The 18,498-nt window shown below is 40.3% G+C and overlaps 1 protein-coding gene across 2 annotated transcripts; it reads right to left on the bottom strand.

Annotated features, from left to right (window-relative positions):
- Positions 1-1,440: 1,440 nt before the first annotated feature.
- rfx7b (regulatory factor X7b) lies at positions 1,441-16,540 on the bottom strand. Of its 2 annotated transcripts, XM_074677439.1 has the most exons (10): positions 16,142-16,540; positions 14,168-14,201; positions 11,372-11,456; positions 10,887-10,926; positions 10,674-10,796; positions 10,479-10,595; positions 8,428-8,512; positions 8,140-8,347; positions 7,721-8,016; positions 1,441-7,630 (listed from the first exon to the last, which is right to left on the bottom strand). In XM_074677439.1, exons 1-10 carry the CDS (start codon positions 16,267-16,269, stop codon positions 4,247-4,249), a joined length of 4,500 nt encoding a protein of 1,499 aa, XP_074533540.1. In that variant the 5' UTR covers positions 16,270-16,540; the 3' UTR covers positions 1,441-4,246. The 2 variants fall into 2 exon arrangements, with proteins under 2 accessions (XP_074533540.1, XP_074533541.1); XM_074677440.1 differs by lacking the exon at positions 10,887-10,926 and having other exon boundaries at positions 11,371-11,456.
- Positions 16,541-18,498: the final 1,958 nt, after the last annotated feature.

The following is an 18,498-nucleotide window of genomic DNA, read 5'->3' as shown; positions in this document are numbered from 1 at the left end:
CCTAATGAATTCAGGTATTGATCCGGAGACCGTGCCTTTTGACAATGACCCTCCCCTCTCAGCCCTCATTCAATAGTAACACAAAGGGGGGGTCCAGCTGTGAGATTGGCTGTGAAACAGGCAGCCATTGGTTCAGGTAAACACAGTCATCACTTTGAAAATGGAGAGTTGGTGTTGTATGTAAGGATGTTGAATTCTTCTCATTTTTATTATTCTTACAGTATCGATGAAAGTGTAATGATCTTAAGGGATTACTGCCAAATACATGCACCTCCACTCTTCAATATCCAATCAAATGAAGGGGGTTTGAGTTTAATTATCTATTGATTGTGGCTAACTATTGATTTAATCATCTAAAGCCTTATAGTTATGATTTAAGTCTCAAAGCCAATGCTCAGATTAATTGCATCCCATAATGTGATTCAGACTTTTGTATTTTCCTTTCTATTATTATGTTTCCAGGAGACATACATGTCCCTTTCATGCTTATGCAATCCTGAGTGCAATGAGATCCTCACCTTTGGTATAGTTAATCATTAATTTGTGGATATTAGTTTGTTTACTGACATAATGCGTGCTTGAAAAAAAATCAACTGACATGTATTAGTTTACAAAAACAATTAAAAAACCATCTATTGAAGTATCTTTTAATTCTAAAAGCAATTGAACGGTTTGTTTTGTTAAGCCCGAACAAAATTTGAAATAGTGTCTGTATTGATGCCCTTGTGCTTCACATTCTCTGGTTATCAATATATTAGAAAATGGAAATGGTTTTCTGGCTGTGAAATCTGTCGACTCATGTTGCCAAATGTTGTGGTGTGTAGGCGAAGGTTACGTCCAGGCGCCACATGGCTAAAGGTTAGGCTGTTTGGTCATGATCAATAGGGTTAAGGTCATCAACATCATGAATACGGGGAGGCCCTGGGAAAGCAGAGCAGAGGAGGAAAACTCCAGCTTCTGATTGGCTGGAGCTCGTCTTTGGGTGAGGCCAGCCCCCCATTGACCTCTGGGGTCATTCAAAGAGCTGATGACCTCTAACCTCATGCCACGAGTATGATGTGAAAAGGTTTTCAGTTTGCATAGATTTAATTGCTGAAATATTAAAAGTGTTTGGCGTTAAACCAAAAGAAATATATATCAGTGTCATCATAATATGAAGACACAAGTCTGTACTATGTCTGTACTCTCTCTTTTGCAAAATTTAACACTTGTGATTTCTCACCACCTTGTCTCAGATTGTAATTGTTTTTATCAATTTTGTTTTGTGAATGATTGTTTGTTCATTGTATTTAATTTACCTGGGATTCTAAAATCACTGGAAGTGAGGGAAACCTTGATGTCCTTTCAAGAATAAATAAATGTTTGAACTGAATCTAATCAAGATGTCAGGAGCTAAGGAAGTCCAATTAAAACAAAGTAAAATGCAAAGATCTCGGCGCATTCTTTAAAAAAGTTTATTGGCTTTTAAAACCACTTTAAAAATCTCACCAGTGAGTACTTTCCATTGAAAAAAGAAACAACGCGTTTGCAATATTAACAAGCTACTGTACATTAAGCAGTACACCATACAACACCACATAGGAGGGTTTTTTTTCTACTGGTAGAAATGGACAGAGATAGTCAAACAGAGTTGGTTTTGGGTCAGTCAAAGGTAAAGAATCAGAGTCACTGCTTGATGGAGCTCCTGAACTAACAAAGAGGTGCATTTCCTTCATTCAAATTCAAATATCAGTGCCTTATTGTAAAAAAAAAAAAAAAAAAAAAAAAAGAAATTTCATCACAAATGCATATAGCAAAAGAAGAATATGTAAAATAAACAAAAAAAATCCATCAACATGACATAAAGAACAACATTAACTTAGTAAACAAAACACAACAAAAGTAATGTAACTCATGAAACTAGCACTGCCAGTCTGGTTAACAGAACCTGCCCAAATCACAGATGACAGTGGTTACCAAAGATACAAAGTACAACAGAAATCATCACGCAACGAGCGTACAATCATTTATCAACATAATGAGCATGTTGGTTTTAAAAGGTTAGTTTTCTTTTTCCCTCAATGCTTTATATTCTCATGTATGAGAATGAGTAAGAAATGTGTATCTCACTGAGATTAATGCACATTTTGCTACAAGACAATTAGTCATTTTCTGAATTTCCCTACTCATCTTGTCATAAAAAATATTTTTTTTCTTTTTTGTGGGCATCCATCGTTACATTTGTCCATAAAGATATGGCAAAGCCATGTGTCATAAAAATTTAGTGCAATAATGTGAACCTCCAAAGTTTGTTGAAACATGAGTAATCTTTTTTTTTCCAGTGTCTGCTTGAAAGGCTTTGAGCACAATGTCTGTCACAGAGATGTTTGCAACCAGCTAACAGTATCACAACTTTTTTTTCTCAATATACCATGCTATTGATCCTGCTCAAAGCACACATCACTTCTGCAACTGCAGATACCTATTATCTTTGAATAGAAAAAACGTAAAATAAAATCAGCAAGCGAGACCAGACAGCATTACTTTTACGACACATTGAGCCAGAAATGTAACACACAACATACAGTATCTTGCCGACTATAGATAAGCTTTTTTTTTCTTTAAATGGCACATACTTAGCTAGAATAATGGCCATAATATAGTGTCTTGATACATCAAATCTCTATGTATCTATCCTATTTACAGATGGAGCTTAAACATGACTTATACAACATTGACAATAGCCAAAAATTCAAGCAAGCATCCTACTTTATCACATAGCCTACCTGGCTAGCAGTGATGGTTTCAACATGCTTTCAGGTCCATCGTTACCTATTAAACATAGGACAGTGACCATTTCACTAATTTACATACTGTACATAAGATTTATGCAACTTAATTGTTTTTGTCAAATGCAATAAAATTATTTCATATCTCCCGAGGCTGCCTGCTTCCCGTTGCTGTTAATGTTAACTAGGAGTGTCTCTATGTGTAATAATCTCTTATGTTTTTAAAACAGAGCATCTTTGGTATGGAAATAAGGCTGGATCCCCACAAACACCGCAAATCAAGTCTTCTTGATCTCATGATGACACCAAAACACACATGTCAGCCTCTGGCCTTCTATAAAAACTGAGCCTTCTCCATACCATTGATATTCTTATCCAAACTGGGATTATAAAGCATGCCAAAAGAATTCTCATGACTCAAAGTGTGCCTGCCATGGTTCTCATGAAATGACAGCCTATCAAATTCCCCTAAATCCATCACTATTAAGGGCACACATAGTGTAGTTTTTAGCCTATACAATACGACTCTATATTGTAACACTGCAAAACAAAAACAATAAGAAATAGTACTGAAAACATCAGAGTAACAGCTGCCTTGATATGATGAAGCTCTGGATGGTTCCGAAGATTCTCAACTTTTTACTATTTACAGTCTCTCTAAAGATGGCATAAGGCCTTGGCTTTGGGAATAAGGCAGCCAGTTGTTGATTCCTCTCAATGTGTAGTCCACAAGGTGGCCTGAATTCCCATCTTCTCCCTACTGATTCATCTACTCCCTTTATAAGATATTCAACAGTACTAGAAGTATAGGCTTTAAGAAAAATTTCACTCTTGGACAATGCTCAGATGTGAATCAGCTTTGCACTGATTTGGTTATGATAAAGTATAAAGATTATGTGATAAATTCAGCACCTGGCAGCTCATGATGCCACCCTTTTTAGTATTCAGATATGGCAGGCAAATGTACTACAACTATTCTGTGCATATTCTACCATCCCAATATTCTCCATTTGGTTGAACTTGAACTGCACACACTAAAAATGGTACACAACAGTATACGCTTTTTGGTCTTTTGTGCCAAATTTCCTACCCATTTCACTTGTTTGCTAAATACAAATATTGCATTATTGATTCAAATAACATGGAAGATTATGTTTCTCTTAATGTCCCTACCACACAAACCTGCTCTTTGCAAGTGCATGCTGCCACCAAGTACTCACACTTTTTGAACTTCTGACATTTCTAATTTCAGATGAGGGAGGAAAGTGGTTAAGTACTGAAACTCCAAAAAACAAATGCAAAAGGAGAGAAGTAACCAAACGTCAGTAGGAGAGATTTTCTGGTAAGCCCGGCACTTTGAACTGAACGAATGGCAAAGTCCAGACAAATCCCAACAAAGTATAGTTTAAAAACAGATATACTACATACGCACCAAACAAACAACAGAGAACAGAAATCATACACAATGAAAGATAACATTAGCCCAGCATCTCCACCGTCGTAGGCTGGTCTTTGCTCTCCAGCCAGTCAAAACCAGAGTTCACAGTATCACTGCATATTTGCTGAAAAAGAGGGTCATTTTTCAGTTCTTCCAGTGTTGAGTCTTCATATGTTTCCTGCTGCTGATTGGGGTCAAACAGCAGGTTGGTGTCCAATGTGTTTAGGTCAGTGATGCTACTGGACAGATCTGAGGTCAGTCTGATGTCATTTGAGAAGTCGGATGCCACGGCATTGAGCTCCGAAGCTACCTGACCCACGAGCTGGGAACTAGGGTTAAGGCCGTCATCCCCCAACAAGTCCTTGACAGTGTTGTTGAAATCTAGCTGTTGCTGCTCGTCCTCCACCTCCTGTTGCGGCTGTGTGCTCTGGAGGAGGAGCTGTGGTTGTGTTTGAGCAGGGTTCTCCTGGAGCTGCTGCTGCTGCTGCTGCTGGTCTTGCTCACTGGAACCTGCTTGTGCTTGGCCATCCCCAGTGGAGAAACTCACCTGTTCTCCGCTCCCCGTGTTAAGGTAGCCGTGCTGCTGGAGCTCGAAGGCAGCTGGGCTGGAGCTAACAGGAGCTAACTGACTCTGGTGTGCAGTTCCTCCAGCGAAGCCAGGAGTGGTCTCCAGGATCTGTGTGAGATTCATACGTGCTGTGTAGTTTGATGGGAGGTTGTTGATGCCCAGGCCGCGAACAGAATCATCTCCATCAGCGTCCATCTTGCTGAGGAGAACATTTGTAATTTTGGCGGTGTTACTTGGACCCTGCACTGGCAGCATCTCGCTCTGCATCATGATGTTCAGAGGGACAGATTGGCTACGCTGGACCATGCTATGGACAGAGCTGACAGTCTGGCTGTTGGACAGGATATTGAGCACCTCAGAGGTGATTGGGGAGTTAAAGGGCGAGACCACAGCTCGAGTAGTAGCACTGGAGGTGGTATTTGTGGTGGTGGTGGTTGTGGTGGTCAGAGAGTTGGTGTTGCCACTGAAGTTTCTCTGGCGCACAGCAGGACTGACACTGCGGCAACGGAAAGTACTTGATGCAGATGAGGTCGATGCCTTGTTGTCCAAGGGGGCAGGCACAGCAAAACTCTCCTGTTTGGTGGGAGTTGTGACACCTGTGACTAGCTGTTGCTGCTGTTGCTGTTGCTGCTGTACTGGAGACATGGGGGTCAAACGGCCAAAGTGAGCAGCGTCCTGCCTTGACTGAGCCTGAAACGACTGGCCAGGGATTGCAAAGGCATGTGGCTTACGAAACTGGTCATCTACTAAGTCTTGGTAGCTGGGAAGAATGCCGATGCTGTGGTTGGACAAAGGACCTGCAGAGGTGCTGTTGTAGCGGTTGTTGATCCACTCTAGTTTAGCCTTGTCGGGGTGTGTTGCCATCGGCCTCTGCATGGGCTTAACCGGGCTGCTGGAGACGATACTGGCATCGTGATAACCTGTGATGCTTGAGTTGATCGGAGTGAATGCAAAAGGATTCCTGCACTCCACCGGGCTTGGGGGTACGCTGCTGCTGCAGTTGGACAGAGGCGTGCTGATGGGAGTGTGGCGACCCATGGCTCCATCCACAGGTGTGATGGGAGCCATGCGGGAGCAAGGGCTCTCTCTTGTCAGGCTGTGTCCCAGCGTCATTTCAGAGGTGGGGGTCGGCGTCGGGGTTGGAGTTGGTGTGGGAGTGGGAGTCTGGACTGGAGTTGTACTACTGTGGGCAGAATGGTAGAAAGTAGTACCAGCCTGGTGAGTGTTGAGGATAGAGCCTTGATTGTTGGCTGACTGGCCTTGTAAAGACACTTCAACGCAGCTGCCAAACAAACCCTTCAGCTTCATCTGCTCCTCCATTTGGACCAGCTCCTCCACGATGCTGTCCTGGGTCATGTCATCATCATTGAATGGGAAATAGTCCATATTAGGCTGAGAACCTGCAAAGTCAACCATCTCCTGCGTGAGGGTCAGCTGACCTGAGGCCTCGGGTGGCTGAGCTATGATGGAGAGTTGGTCGGTGGGGGCTTGTTTGTGTTCTGCTGGTATCTGCTGAGCAAACGCCTGCTTTCGAAGCTCATCAAGCTGACCCTCCTCCCATATTGTGCTCTTTAGGTCGCTCATCGCAGAGGCTGCGTGTGCTCCTGAGTTGGCTGGTATGGCGTGAGGGTCCCCAGTGATCTGTTGGAGCAACACCTGATCGGACGCGTTGCTTACAACGGCTCCAGTGCTGGTATCAGTGCTGAGAGAGTGGTCTTCGTGCTTCACCACCAAGGCTTGGGGTTTGACAACAGTCTGGGAGCCCTCTGTGTGTGTGATGGGCGAGTCGGACAGTGCAAGAATCTGTGTTGGCCCTATGGTGGTGTGTTTCACAGTCACTTTACAGGGGGCGCTCTCTGGTCGAGCAGGGGTTCCTGGTCTGGGGAGCCTCTTCACTGCAGCACTGACTCCAGGCTTGGGATTGTCAACTACAGCCACAGGCTGCTGGGAGATGAACACCCTCTTCACAGGAATCACATGAGAGTCTGCGCTTGAGCCTGTGCGCTTCCTGGGACTCTTGGCGTCCGAACAGGGGTCCTTGGATGTTGGGGTAACAGCAGAGGAGCTATTGGATGAAGTGTTGCCATTGGAGTTGTGATTATCAACAGTCAAGTACAAAGTACTGTCATGGCAGTTACTGTTATTGCTGTCCTGAGTCCCAGCTACAGCTACAGAGATGGGAGGGGATGTCGGGTCACTTTTTATCCTCACCCCCTTGTCAGGTACTGGAGAACACTTCACCAGGAAGCTTGGCTCACTGGCAGCCCTGAACTTCGCCACTCTCTCCTCTTTGGCCCCTAGAGCACTTTTCTCTGTGCTGGCAGTGGGGTTGTTGTCACTTCCAGCTTCAGACACTACTTTGGTGTCAGTGGAAAGGGTCGGGATGGAGACTGGGGCACAAGGTCTGATTGCAGGTGACGGAGGAGCAGCCAAGCTCCCTGCGTGGAGCTGCTGGGAGTCATCTGAAGCAGCTACTGTACTCACACCTGCAGAAGCAGGACGAACGGTTGCGCTGCTGCTGCTGGGAGCCAGAGCGATGGCCGTCATCTTCACCACATTGACTGAGCTGACGTGGGGAGTGGGCATCACAGTTTTGATGGGGCTGTTGGTAATGAGCAGGGTGGGGGGTGAGCGCAGCGTGATGGCACTGGTGGCGGAGGGCTTAGGCAGAATCTGGGCATATCGTGTACCGTGTCGTGCCAGACGGTCACCCACAGGACTGGCTGAGATGTTCTGGGGTGTTTTGGGCGACTGTTTAAGAGACTGAGTGACCACTTGGAAGTTCACAGGCAGCACCTTTCCTTCTGCTGTCCCGACAGGGCTGGGCGAGGTCATCAGCTGCCTGCTTCTCTGTACCTGGTAGAGGAACAGTGGGATAATAAATAAATTAAATCACATCCATCAGGTCCACAATAAAACGTAATTATTCAGAAAACTTCCACGTACCGTGACTGGGCTTGGGACGGCTGCTACTACAATGCCTATGGTAGGCTGAGGAGAGAGCAGAGCAGGGCTGCCACAGGGGATTGTGGGTCCAGGGGTACTGGCCTCCGTTCTCTTGACCTGGGCCTCACTGGGGAGGGGTGAGTGGAGCTTCTGTTCCTGCTGCTTCTTCTGGATCTTGCGCTGTAGCTGCTGCTTTGCATCAACAGAGGGAGAGGGCAGGGTCTTCACCTGGGGCTGGAAAGAATTTGCCTCAGCCGTGGGCACAAACGCAGAGGCTGGGGTTGGCGTCTTCATTCCTGTTGGTAGTCAAAGGTGACCATAAGGAACATTTAACAAGGTGAGGCCAGTGGTGGCATTTTTGACTTGCACATATGAGACAGGGAGAAACACTGTTAAAGCTGAACAGAGGACGTCTCTACCTGTGGGTGTTCCGGTCATAACAGTGAGTGCAGCCATGGACTTAGTACCAATGTAGTGGCTATTGAGCAGGAAGCGGGCCAGATCCTCCACATTGTCAAACTGACGACTCAGAACCTTCTGGGCCCACTCACACACCAGTCCGCAGGCTGCAGATCGCATCTCATCCTCAGCGCTCGGTGACTGGCCCGAAGGCTCCATCAGCTCACACTGCAGCCGCACAAAGGGAGGGTGAGTGTCTGAGTGTTTTCAAATAAAAGAACATGTGTTTTTTGATGTTTTAGACTTACCCCATCACCAGACTTCTGTAGGTCCAGGTTGGGTAAAGACGGCATGTGAACAAAAGCTTTCTTCCTTAACCCGCTATAACAGTATGTGAGGAGGAGTTAAGGTGGAAAACATTTTGACTGGAATCAGAAACGCACACATTATGCCGCTTATGTTCTTCATGGTCAAATTCATTATGAGTATTGTTTTTTAATCTTCACCAACTAGGGGAAAGGAAAGCGCTTTGTAGTGCTGAACAAAAAAATAATCATAAACAGCTCCTTAAATCTCATTGTGGGCGTTACAGTTTTTAGGGAGAATTTATAACTAGTTTTCAGGAAGTGAGCAGAAGACAGCAACAGAGTCAGTTCTGAGGGAATCTATAAACTGTAAAAGTAAAGTTTTATTCATCATTTGCACTCTGTATTTACCTGATATACTGTGTTAACAATGGATAAAATGTTTGTTCCTTATGAATTCTCACTATAACATGTCTAACCTTTGGTTTGGCTTTGTCTTATAATCTTCTTTACAGGATTCCTATCAAAGATTTTTGTTCCTGAGTTATCATTTTATTGACAAACATATTCTTCTTTTTTGTCTTCATAAACCACTTTAAGGCACATGAATGCTCCTTTTTAGAAGTTGCCAAGTTGGTAAATCTGATTCAGCCATAGATTTTTTCTAATGTCTGCGATTTGCTAACAAACTAGGCCAGAAGTTTAAACCCTTTTATAAGTAACGTAGAATTTTCAAGAATCTATGCAGGGTAGAGGGTCTTCCTCTAGTCTCTCCTTCTCACATGTTTAGTCTCCTTTCAGCTGTTCTAATGATAAAAAAGGCCAAAATAAAAGTCAAGTATAAGAATTAAAGCATACTGCTGCCATCACCTGGATTATTGAAAGCATGCCATAGAAATTTATTGAACTGAAAGATCAAAACTCACTGGAAACAATGCATTTAAATCTAATGAACATTTGATTGGTTTGTTTAGCTATCTTATCCATTTCGTCTTTTCCAGAGCACATTTTGCCAAAGTGTATGGCTGTTGAAGTTGGAAATATCCCTCTGAAAATTATATTTAAATATGTGTTTTTACTTTTTCAAAGCTGCAGGTTTTGGCCCATGTGTAATTTGGATTTCCTTGGCTTTTAATGATAGCTGTCTATTATTTTCAAAGTACAATACAGTAATAAATGGTAATTGACTTGGTCTGGGACAGGGGCGGGCAACCTAGGGCTGATGCCATAGCTGGCACAAAGAGGCTATTCATGTTGGCACACAGAGAATAATTACAATGAGACAGAAATAAATAAATGAATGATAAAAAAAAATGTTGTTTTCTCAAGAAACTGAGCATATGCTTAATTTTCTTAGGTAAAATTTAACAAATAAAGTTAAATAATAAGTTTAAATCAAGACATTGCAAGTGCACAAATGTGTCTTGCATGTATGTCACTGCAAATCTCTTAGGAGGTCAGTCTGCTAGGTGTAATTTCAACAACTTAGCAGTGTCATCATGGCAAGCAAACCAAGTTTCAGTCATTGTTTCCAACATATTTGGACAAGAGAGAATGGATTTATTGCCAGAGAGTAACAGATTGGTCGATGTGCACCTTTTGCTGTAAAGGTGTGGTATGTAGGACATCAATTGTGCAGCGTCTTTTTTAAGACCAAACACAAAAACGGCGTTAGCAAAGTATGTGAAACAGAAGAACACATTCAAAACTTTCTCTACTGTTAAAAAACAGGCAACAGAGGGAAGTTTTACCATTTCTCACTAGCTTTCTTGCAAGCTAAGCATGGAAAACCAATTGTTAACATAGAATACAAAAAGAAGATTTTTCTATTGACTGACGATGATTTTATGAAAGAAGAACGTATCGGCACTTTGGACATGAGTGTATTTTAAAATGGCACGAGTCATGGAAAAAGACTGCCTTTCCCTGGTCTAGGTCATGGATAAAAAAATGAACACAAACAAGTTAATTTAAATTATCACCATCAAGTTACTCGTCTGTGAGAGGTAGAGACAAAATAAGGTAAAGCAGAGATAAATTAAATGAAAGGATATTTGGATTTTCCCCTCATGCCCAGTCGACGTGCCTTCATGTTAGGAAAGACATTCTTCATGATCTTTCCAAAGTCTGCTGCACTCAGTGGATTGTAGCCGAGATTGTCACAATAGCTCCTGTAAGAGAGACGATCCCCCTGTCAGATGATGCATGCACATATGAATCACAGCTGTGTATTAAAACGTCATACTCACTTGTATTCATCATACACCTCTTGCTTTGGGAGGGAAGTCTCCGGGTGCTCTTCTAGGTGATTCCGTATCCAGTTGAATGCATACATCTGTTGAGTACGGCTTGACGACATGGAACTCTGATCGCTGAAATTGATAAATAAGACAGATAAATCTGGTGAGGTAGTGTCCTCTATTGATATGCCTCATTTCTTGTTAATACAGAAACTTTAATACCATAATCCAGGAGTGGAGGACCCCCTCTCATTCTCAGTCCAAATGGGTAGAATTTGGGGGTTGGGGTGATGAATAGATATGGGGAAACAAATGAAACACAGACAGCTAGGTATAGCAAAAATCTACACATATCAGTGGTTTGCTTTATAATGAGAATCAATCAGACAGCCCAAAAAAGAAATGACAATACTGCATGGAGAAAAAAAACTCACCAGTGGGCATCAACCCGCCGAAAAATAGCAAAAGCAGAAAAAAACTGAAAAATCTAAAAAAATAAAATTTTCTTCAAGGAGTTTTTTTTTTTGCCTTAACTGTTTCTGCAAAGTCCCAAGCAGCTAGTGAGACGCATTTCTGACAAGCAATGAGACAACAGTGCCAATAATGTAATGAAAGCCATAACAAAGCAGCCGGAGTGTGTGAGAGAAAGAGAGACAAACTACCAGCAGAGAGGAGAACCAGAGTGCAGCGTGTGTCTGTGATGTACCTTTTGTCATTGCCACTGCTGGGACCAGAAGGCAACTTCAGGTAGAGGTAGAGTTTTTCGATGTCTGTAAACTTCTCAACATCTTGCTGTAAGAATAAAAACAGGAAGAGAAAAAAAACATTAAACATGTTCATTTGGACATGTTACCAATAGACAATTTTTCATTTTTCATCAATAACCTGCTTGTAAAACTACTTGTTTCATCTAAGATATAAATGGCCCAAGATCAGAACAAACCATGCAAAAAACATATTATCTTGAGAAAATAACTAAATAAGAAGCACTGAATTCAAGAAGTCAAGAGAAATACGTGGACTAAGGTTATGGACGACAGGAAGTTGGGAATATTTAGTACACCCAGTATTATTCTAACCACTGTGTCATAATTAGTGACATGCATCACACTTAAACGATAAACAGATGATTATTTGGACCTTTGGTGTATGTGTCTGATGAGCCTTTAACATTAGTAAGCTGTATTGTAACACAGAACTCCCTTTTGAGGATATCTTAGTCTTCTCAGTTTACTTCATCAATAAGAGTTCATTTGAAATACATAATAGCAATATGGAATAAAATAAACATACAATAAAATATCCCCACCCACACACACACAATCTAAATACAAGGTAAAGGACATAATATAACCAATAAACAGTGCTGACAAAATGAGGAAACACTTTATAATATTCTAATGAAAACAAAATGTGAAAACCAGACCAACCCATATGATATATGAATTGTGTAAAATAATAGAATAAGATGTGATGAAATAAACTAATTGGTTTAAAACTGATAAAAAGAAAAAGAAAATTAGGTGTAGAAATTAGATATATGTATCAGTTATCAATTAAAACATGATGGTATTATATTTAAAACTGACATATTTGATTTTGTTTTATTTTTTTATTTAACATTTACTGTCTCCATTCCATCTTAGTAAATTTCTTATTGCATTTATTTTTATTTATTTGTGTATACATTTTTTATTCATTCTACTTTTCTCTTTCAGACCATGGACTGATATAATATTTGTGCATTCTATGATATCTGTGACTGAAAACCATATTTTTAGCAGCAAATAAATGCAGTATAAACACAGGAAGTGTTGGAAATCTGGTTCAGAATTTATGCCTGATTTGAGTGAGTATGACACCTCCTCTCTATTGATCCCATCTCAGCTGCTTTCAATTGGTTCTCAGAATAGGTTCATCTCACCTCCTCATTATTTATCTGTATCTTTGTTACTATGGTAACCAATACTCATGAATGAGGTGAGAGCAGTTGGCCAATCAGCAGCGAATCAAGACTCTATTTACTACAGTCCATTGTGACAAAAGCAGGACAAGCTACCTGTCTTAGTTCTCCTCTGCACAGTTTAGTCTTGTATTTCACCTTTTGGCAGCATTACTTTGAATGTTTATGTGGATTTTCTGACCTTAGATTTATGCATGTGTTAGCACTAGCACGCTAACTTGTACCCAGGGCAACCTCAGATGTTTGATTTTGTTAGCATAATTTGATTTCATTGACAGATCCACATGCCTCTGATATGGAAAACCTTTTGTGGAGCCATGCAGTGGGTAACCAACTGGTTGCACACCACCTGCATGTTACAAGTTTGATTTCAAAATAAAAGCCTAATTAACAGAGCTCATGCATTTGGCCGTTATATTGAACAACTGGTTTGAAATGTCCCCTCACTTTTTTCACCCCAGTATTTTCTCTGTTTTAGATTGTTTCAATAAATTCAGGGTTAATTTATGATGGGAGTTACATCATGGTTTGTGAAATTTTGCGACTGCGTCCAACAATGTGTCAAGGGGTCCCTCAATTTAACACAGATCGATGAGGAGTCTTAAAATGTGATCTTGAGTTTAACCAGTAACATGGAAATCTAAAATCTCAGTATTTAAATCATATTTCCCAAACACTTTAGAGGATCACTAACCTTTTTTTAATTTTGAAATTAAGCCTAAAACCAACACAAATGATTGCTTGATGGTGCATGAGAGTGATGCTAGATTTTGTAATCAGTAAAATGAAATCACTGTGTAAATCTCAAGCAGAGAGATTATCAGCACTTTGAAGATGATTTTTCAAGGCATCTTAAAATATAAAAACACATTTACAAACTGACTTTTGGTGTCTGTGTCACCGGCCCAATAAGTTGCTACTGTAAAGCTTCTGCTGGTGGAGTATTCTGTCTTCTCTCATTCACACGTAATAAAAAGCTAAAGGATGATTTTCACTTTTAAGTTTCTATCCTGTGATTAAAAAAAGAAAGGGGACAAACCATGACTGCCAGCAATCTGTCAAATCCAAGTCAGGTTTGTCCGAATGCAGACTTTTAACGGTTGTTTTTATTAGTAACCAAAAAAAAATGTACAAAGCTCTGTTATGCTGCTGTGATATATCTGGCCTGGCTTTGTTACAAAATATGAGGCCTGAGAGGATTCAGCTGAGATACACACACAACAAAATGTTCATAAATAAGTGGAGTGCATGGTCATAATGAAAACTATGATATTAAAAGACAAATTTCCTTTATACATGACAAAATGAAGACAGACTGGTTTGAGTTTACAGGTCAGGAAAAAATAAACTTTTGAACAAGGTCATCATTTTTTTGTCCTTAGAGCTGTGATGTAAATGCAGGAAAAACAGTAAAAACATGAAAGTTGAGTAATTGAGGGGTTTGCATTTTCTATAAATTTCATTTTGACAAAACTACTTCACACCTTGTCTTGTATATATTCAATAATTTCTTTTTACATGTGATGGTTTGTATACTCACCAATATGCTGTCCACTTTTGATTGTACAGATTTGCTACAATAAGAAAGAGAGCAAAAAAACAGAAACATTACTGATTGTTATAAGAAGGATTTTTGCTAATTTTTTCTATAGTCTTGAATTTCTTTCCCCTAAATGTTTTCTAAGAAACAAGGAATCAAATGTGGTGATACTTCTTTGCAAAGCAGAATTGTGACACTCGTTTTTAAAACATTTTTTTTATTTATAGACTAAAATAAATTACTATTATTCTCATTGAAATGTCTGATGTTGTCATGCAGGGTCTTTTTCCTCAATTACACACTTTTCTGCTATAACAGCCAACACACATATTTTCAAACCTCTTTACTTAATAGAAAAACATCAATCTCTCATTCGTACTCCCCTTCATTAACCTTCATTTGATACCATTCTGAAGCAAACTGAACAAAAGTTGGAGCTCCACTTTTAGCTACCTCTACATTTCCATTCAGCGAGGCTGAATAAGGTGTGCCAGCCACCTTCAGGTTTTTGAAAAACTAAGCCATGCTGGATTAACTCTGTCCTTATAAATATCTCTGGTGTTTACAGCTGTACACAGGGCTTTCCACCTGTGACAGGATCACTCAGGACACGTTAATACCTGGTGGAAAACAAGGCATGAGAACCTCTCCCAGAGGAACTCAAGCCTCATCTACGCTACCATCTATTCTCCATGTCACCTGTGTTGTTTGTCCCCTTCCTCATCATGACCCTGTTTGGTTAAATAGAGTACCAGAAAAAAATCATAGCACTCCTGGGAGCCTTTCAAACAATTTTGACTCGTCACAAACAAATTACTGATAATTATAGGGAGTTCCTCATTTCGGTTTCTGGCCTGAAACTCCATGTTTGTTGTTGGACTTGAATTTATATGATTTCACCTTTTGTGGCACTATAGATGCAAAAATCACTTGTAGGAAAAGCAAAAAATTTAATTATACCTTAGATTAAGGTGTCCAGTTTAAGTGTCTGTGTGCATAATACCAGGTACTTGAATTTAAAGGAGCTAAAACTGCTGTCCATGTGCTTTTTCCTAATGCCACATTGTAAAATAAAATATTGAGACTTCCTTTATTTCATCTTAATAGAGCGTAAAAACACACACACACACAAAATAAGAATCACCTAACTGACATACTAAGGCTCCTGGACTTTTTAAGTTGCAGGGATTCATAGGGATTTCAAACATCACAGAGACATAAAAGAGCAGGTTCACCAAAAACAACAACCCTAGTGATATATGCATATATAGATTATTATAATAATTCATTTTGTGCATCTAAAATGTCTTTACTTTGCTATTCTATAATCTTAATACAGGTGTTAACATTCATTTGATGTGTGAGGAGAAAAAAACAGTGAAGAAGGTGCAATTCCTCCAATTAAAGTCTGAACCATTTGAGCATATCATTAAAAAAATGGTAACTTGGTAAAAACTGAATCCCCATTTGCTTAAAGCTGATCAGTACACAAAACAGAATAAATGAGCTTTGATTACGTCTAAATCCACTTTACACATAAAAATAAAAATTAAAACAGCATTTCTTTTAAAAAGTGTGTTCTTTTGTGATCAATTTAGAGAGAACCAGGGTCTCTGAGGAGCTGTCTGCTTTGACACCTGTCATCCCGAGCATCATCACCACCGCTGGATTCGGTGTCATCTATCACATGGCCTCCTCTGGCTCGATGCTACCCATTAAAGCTACTGTTGCTGTGAGTAAACCATCGTTACTAATGTCATAATGCATAAACACGCAGAAGACAGTGCAGCTTTCCTCGCTGCTATCCTGTTTCTGTCAAATACAAACGAGGAGCACGGGAGCACTCGGGTTATTTTCAGCCGCTTTGTGCAGCATACACACACAGCCTCCAGAAGCTAGAGACGCTAATTATGAGGCTACGGCTAGCGAAAAAGGACAGTGTGGCTGCATCCCGAGGATCATTTCCATTCTTACCAAATTGAATTCTTTATTTTGAACTGTAACGCGTTTGCCTCGGGCCCCTGGAGTCCTGGCACCAACGCTGGAAGAGAGCCTAATCCCGAGGCAGGCTTCTGACCAGGTTGTTGTTGATCATCAGCCATCACGATGGAGGGGTGGTGGGGGAGCTTTAACAAGTAGGCCTCATCCCCGGCTGTGCACTGCACCGGACCCACCGCTGCTGGAGCGGCTCAGGCAGCTAGGACAGCCCGCTGAATCCGCCACAGAGCATGGCTACAAACGCTGTGATGTGACACTCGCGAAACACAAAACTAAACCCAAAAAAACATCCGGGAGTACAAAAGGCATTTCGCAGAGGTCTCTCCGCTGCCGCAAATAGCACGCCTGCAGCAGCCAGCAGCAGCTACAGACGAGCTGCGTGCGTCAAGCTACGCAGAGGTAGCACGCTGCAGACCGGAAGTACAGCGGAATTTTACCCCTTAAATAAAAGCATACAAGTTTCACATCAGGTTTATTACAGTGTGGAATTTGACAGTTGGGGAACATTCCTTTGTTTTTTTTTTTGTCTTAAATAAAATATTAAGAATGAAAATATGAAGTTACATTTTGGTTGGACAGATTTTGATATAATTGAGACAGTTTGAAACACACTTACTTATTGAGATGGAAAAAAAAAAATATCATGTCCCCTTCTGGACAGGGGAACAATGATAAGCATATGATTTAGAGTCCTTCTGTTAAAAGGGAGTTGTATTATGTATTACTCATAAAGAAGGGGCAAAATCAATAAGTTTTACTTCTCCTCTCCTTTGTTGGTGACGTAAAAGAATCTAAATCAGGGATTTAACTTTTTTTTTTCTCTTTGCAAAACTCATGTTCATGCAACTCATGCTCAAAATAAACAATTTCAACTGTATCAGTTCCATCTTCTTGGTTGCATGTCATCTTCTCTCTCCATTTAATGCTTCTCTTTCCCATCCAGCTGTGACAATATGACAAATTAGAATTGAATAATAATAAAAAAAAACAATAAAAAATTATTCACAAAACTCTAAACTTTAAATACAACTTCATAGTTGACACTAGAAACAATAGAGCCCTAAGCAGTGACAAAAGAGCGCACATGTTCCAAAGTTGCTGTCCATTTAATACACAAAACATTTAGGGATATCTCTTTGCAGAAAGTGTATTTAAAAAGAATGTAGTTGCCTACTTTATTCCAAACTTGATTACTTAAGCCCCATGTTAAATGTTACAATATAGTTATTTATTAACAGGTACACTATTACACAGTTGTTTGGGCATAACAGCTTTTCAGCCAATTACATATTCCAGTACTGATAAATCATTTGTGTACTATTATATATCATATTGTAAACAAATGAGTCTTTCTGCCAAATCAAGACACACAAAAAATGATGTTATTGCAGTATATTTTCCCATATAATGCCTTAGGAATTGCACCACTTGTAATAAAAATAAATAAACAAATAAAAAAAAAGAAAAGGTTTGTTTTCTTCTCTCTCTTTATATAATAATCAAAGCGATTTTTCTCTCTATAGACCAGTAGTAACTTGATAAAGGAGTGTATGCATCTACTTTTCTTCTTGCTAGAATTTAATTTTAATCAGAGCTTTAATTTAAAATCAAAACGGGGAGTTTAGTTTGTCTTTCTTGTAACTTGACGCTGGTTTGTGAGCTGTAGTTCTTCTGTCAGCCGGTTGGGGCGCTGCTGCAGGAAGCTGGTTTATCAGGTAGTGACAATGACGGGTAAACAGCAAGGATGATATCACTATAACACATAAACCGGTCGTTTCACAACGTGTGTGTTGGTCTCTTAATGCTCCACTTTGTTTACATCGAATAATTAGTCCATGTGACTGAACTCTCGGTGATGAAACAACAAGCAGACAGATTGTGATGGTTTTGTGCTCATCACACAGCTTACTATGTTATGCCTACTAAACCAACACATTTCCCTCAATGTTTCTGCTTTGCACCAGCGATTAGTAATAAAAGATCCTTTTATTCCTCATCTGTAAATGAACAGGGCCGAAATTCATAGAGATGAAGCCACCAGGTCAAGAAAAACAAGACCTGAATAAATTCTTACAGCTTGACTTATTTTGTGCTGCCATCTGTTGGTCAAAACAGATGTTTCTCCTCCTCTGCCATGCCAATGATGTTTTAAACGATGACATTATCTAGACACCTCGTGCTTAGTTTCATGGTTTGGTTACAAATCAAGAATAAACGTTTGGATGTGTAATGTTAAACTGTTGAAGCCTCCTTTTTGTGTTGCCAAACTTCAGGTTTGTTAGTATTGTATATGTTTTTCTTCAACACCTCACAAACTCTCAGACCCAGTTTAT

The sequence above is a fragment of the Halichoeres trimaculatus genome, unplaced genomic scaffold (assembly GCF_033239565.1).
Source record: "Halichoeres trimaculatus isolate MK-OKI-2021-1 unplaced genomic scaffold, fHalTri1.1 fHalTri1_scaffold_10, whole genome shotgun sequence".
Taxonomy (NCBI): Eukaryota; Metazoa; Chordata; class Actinopteri; order Labriformes; family Labridae; genus Halichoeres; species Halichoeres trimaculatus.
This window is presented reverse-complemented; position numbering and strand designations above follow the sequence as displayed.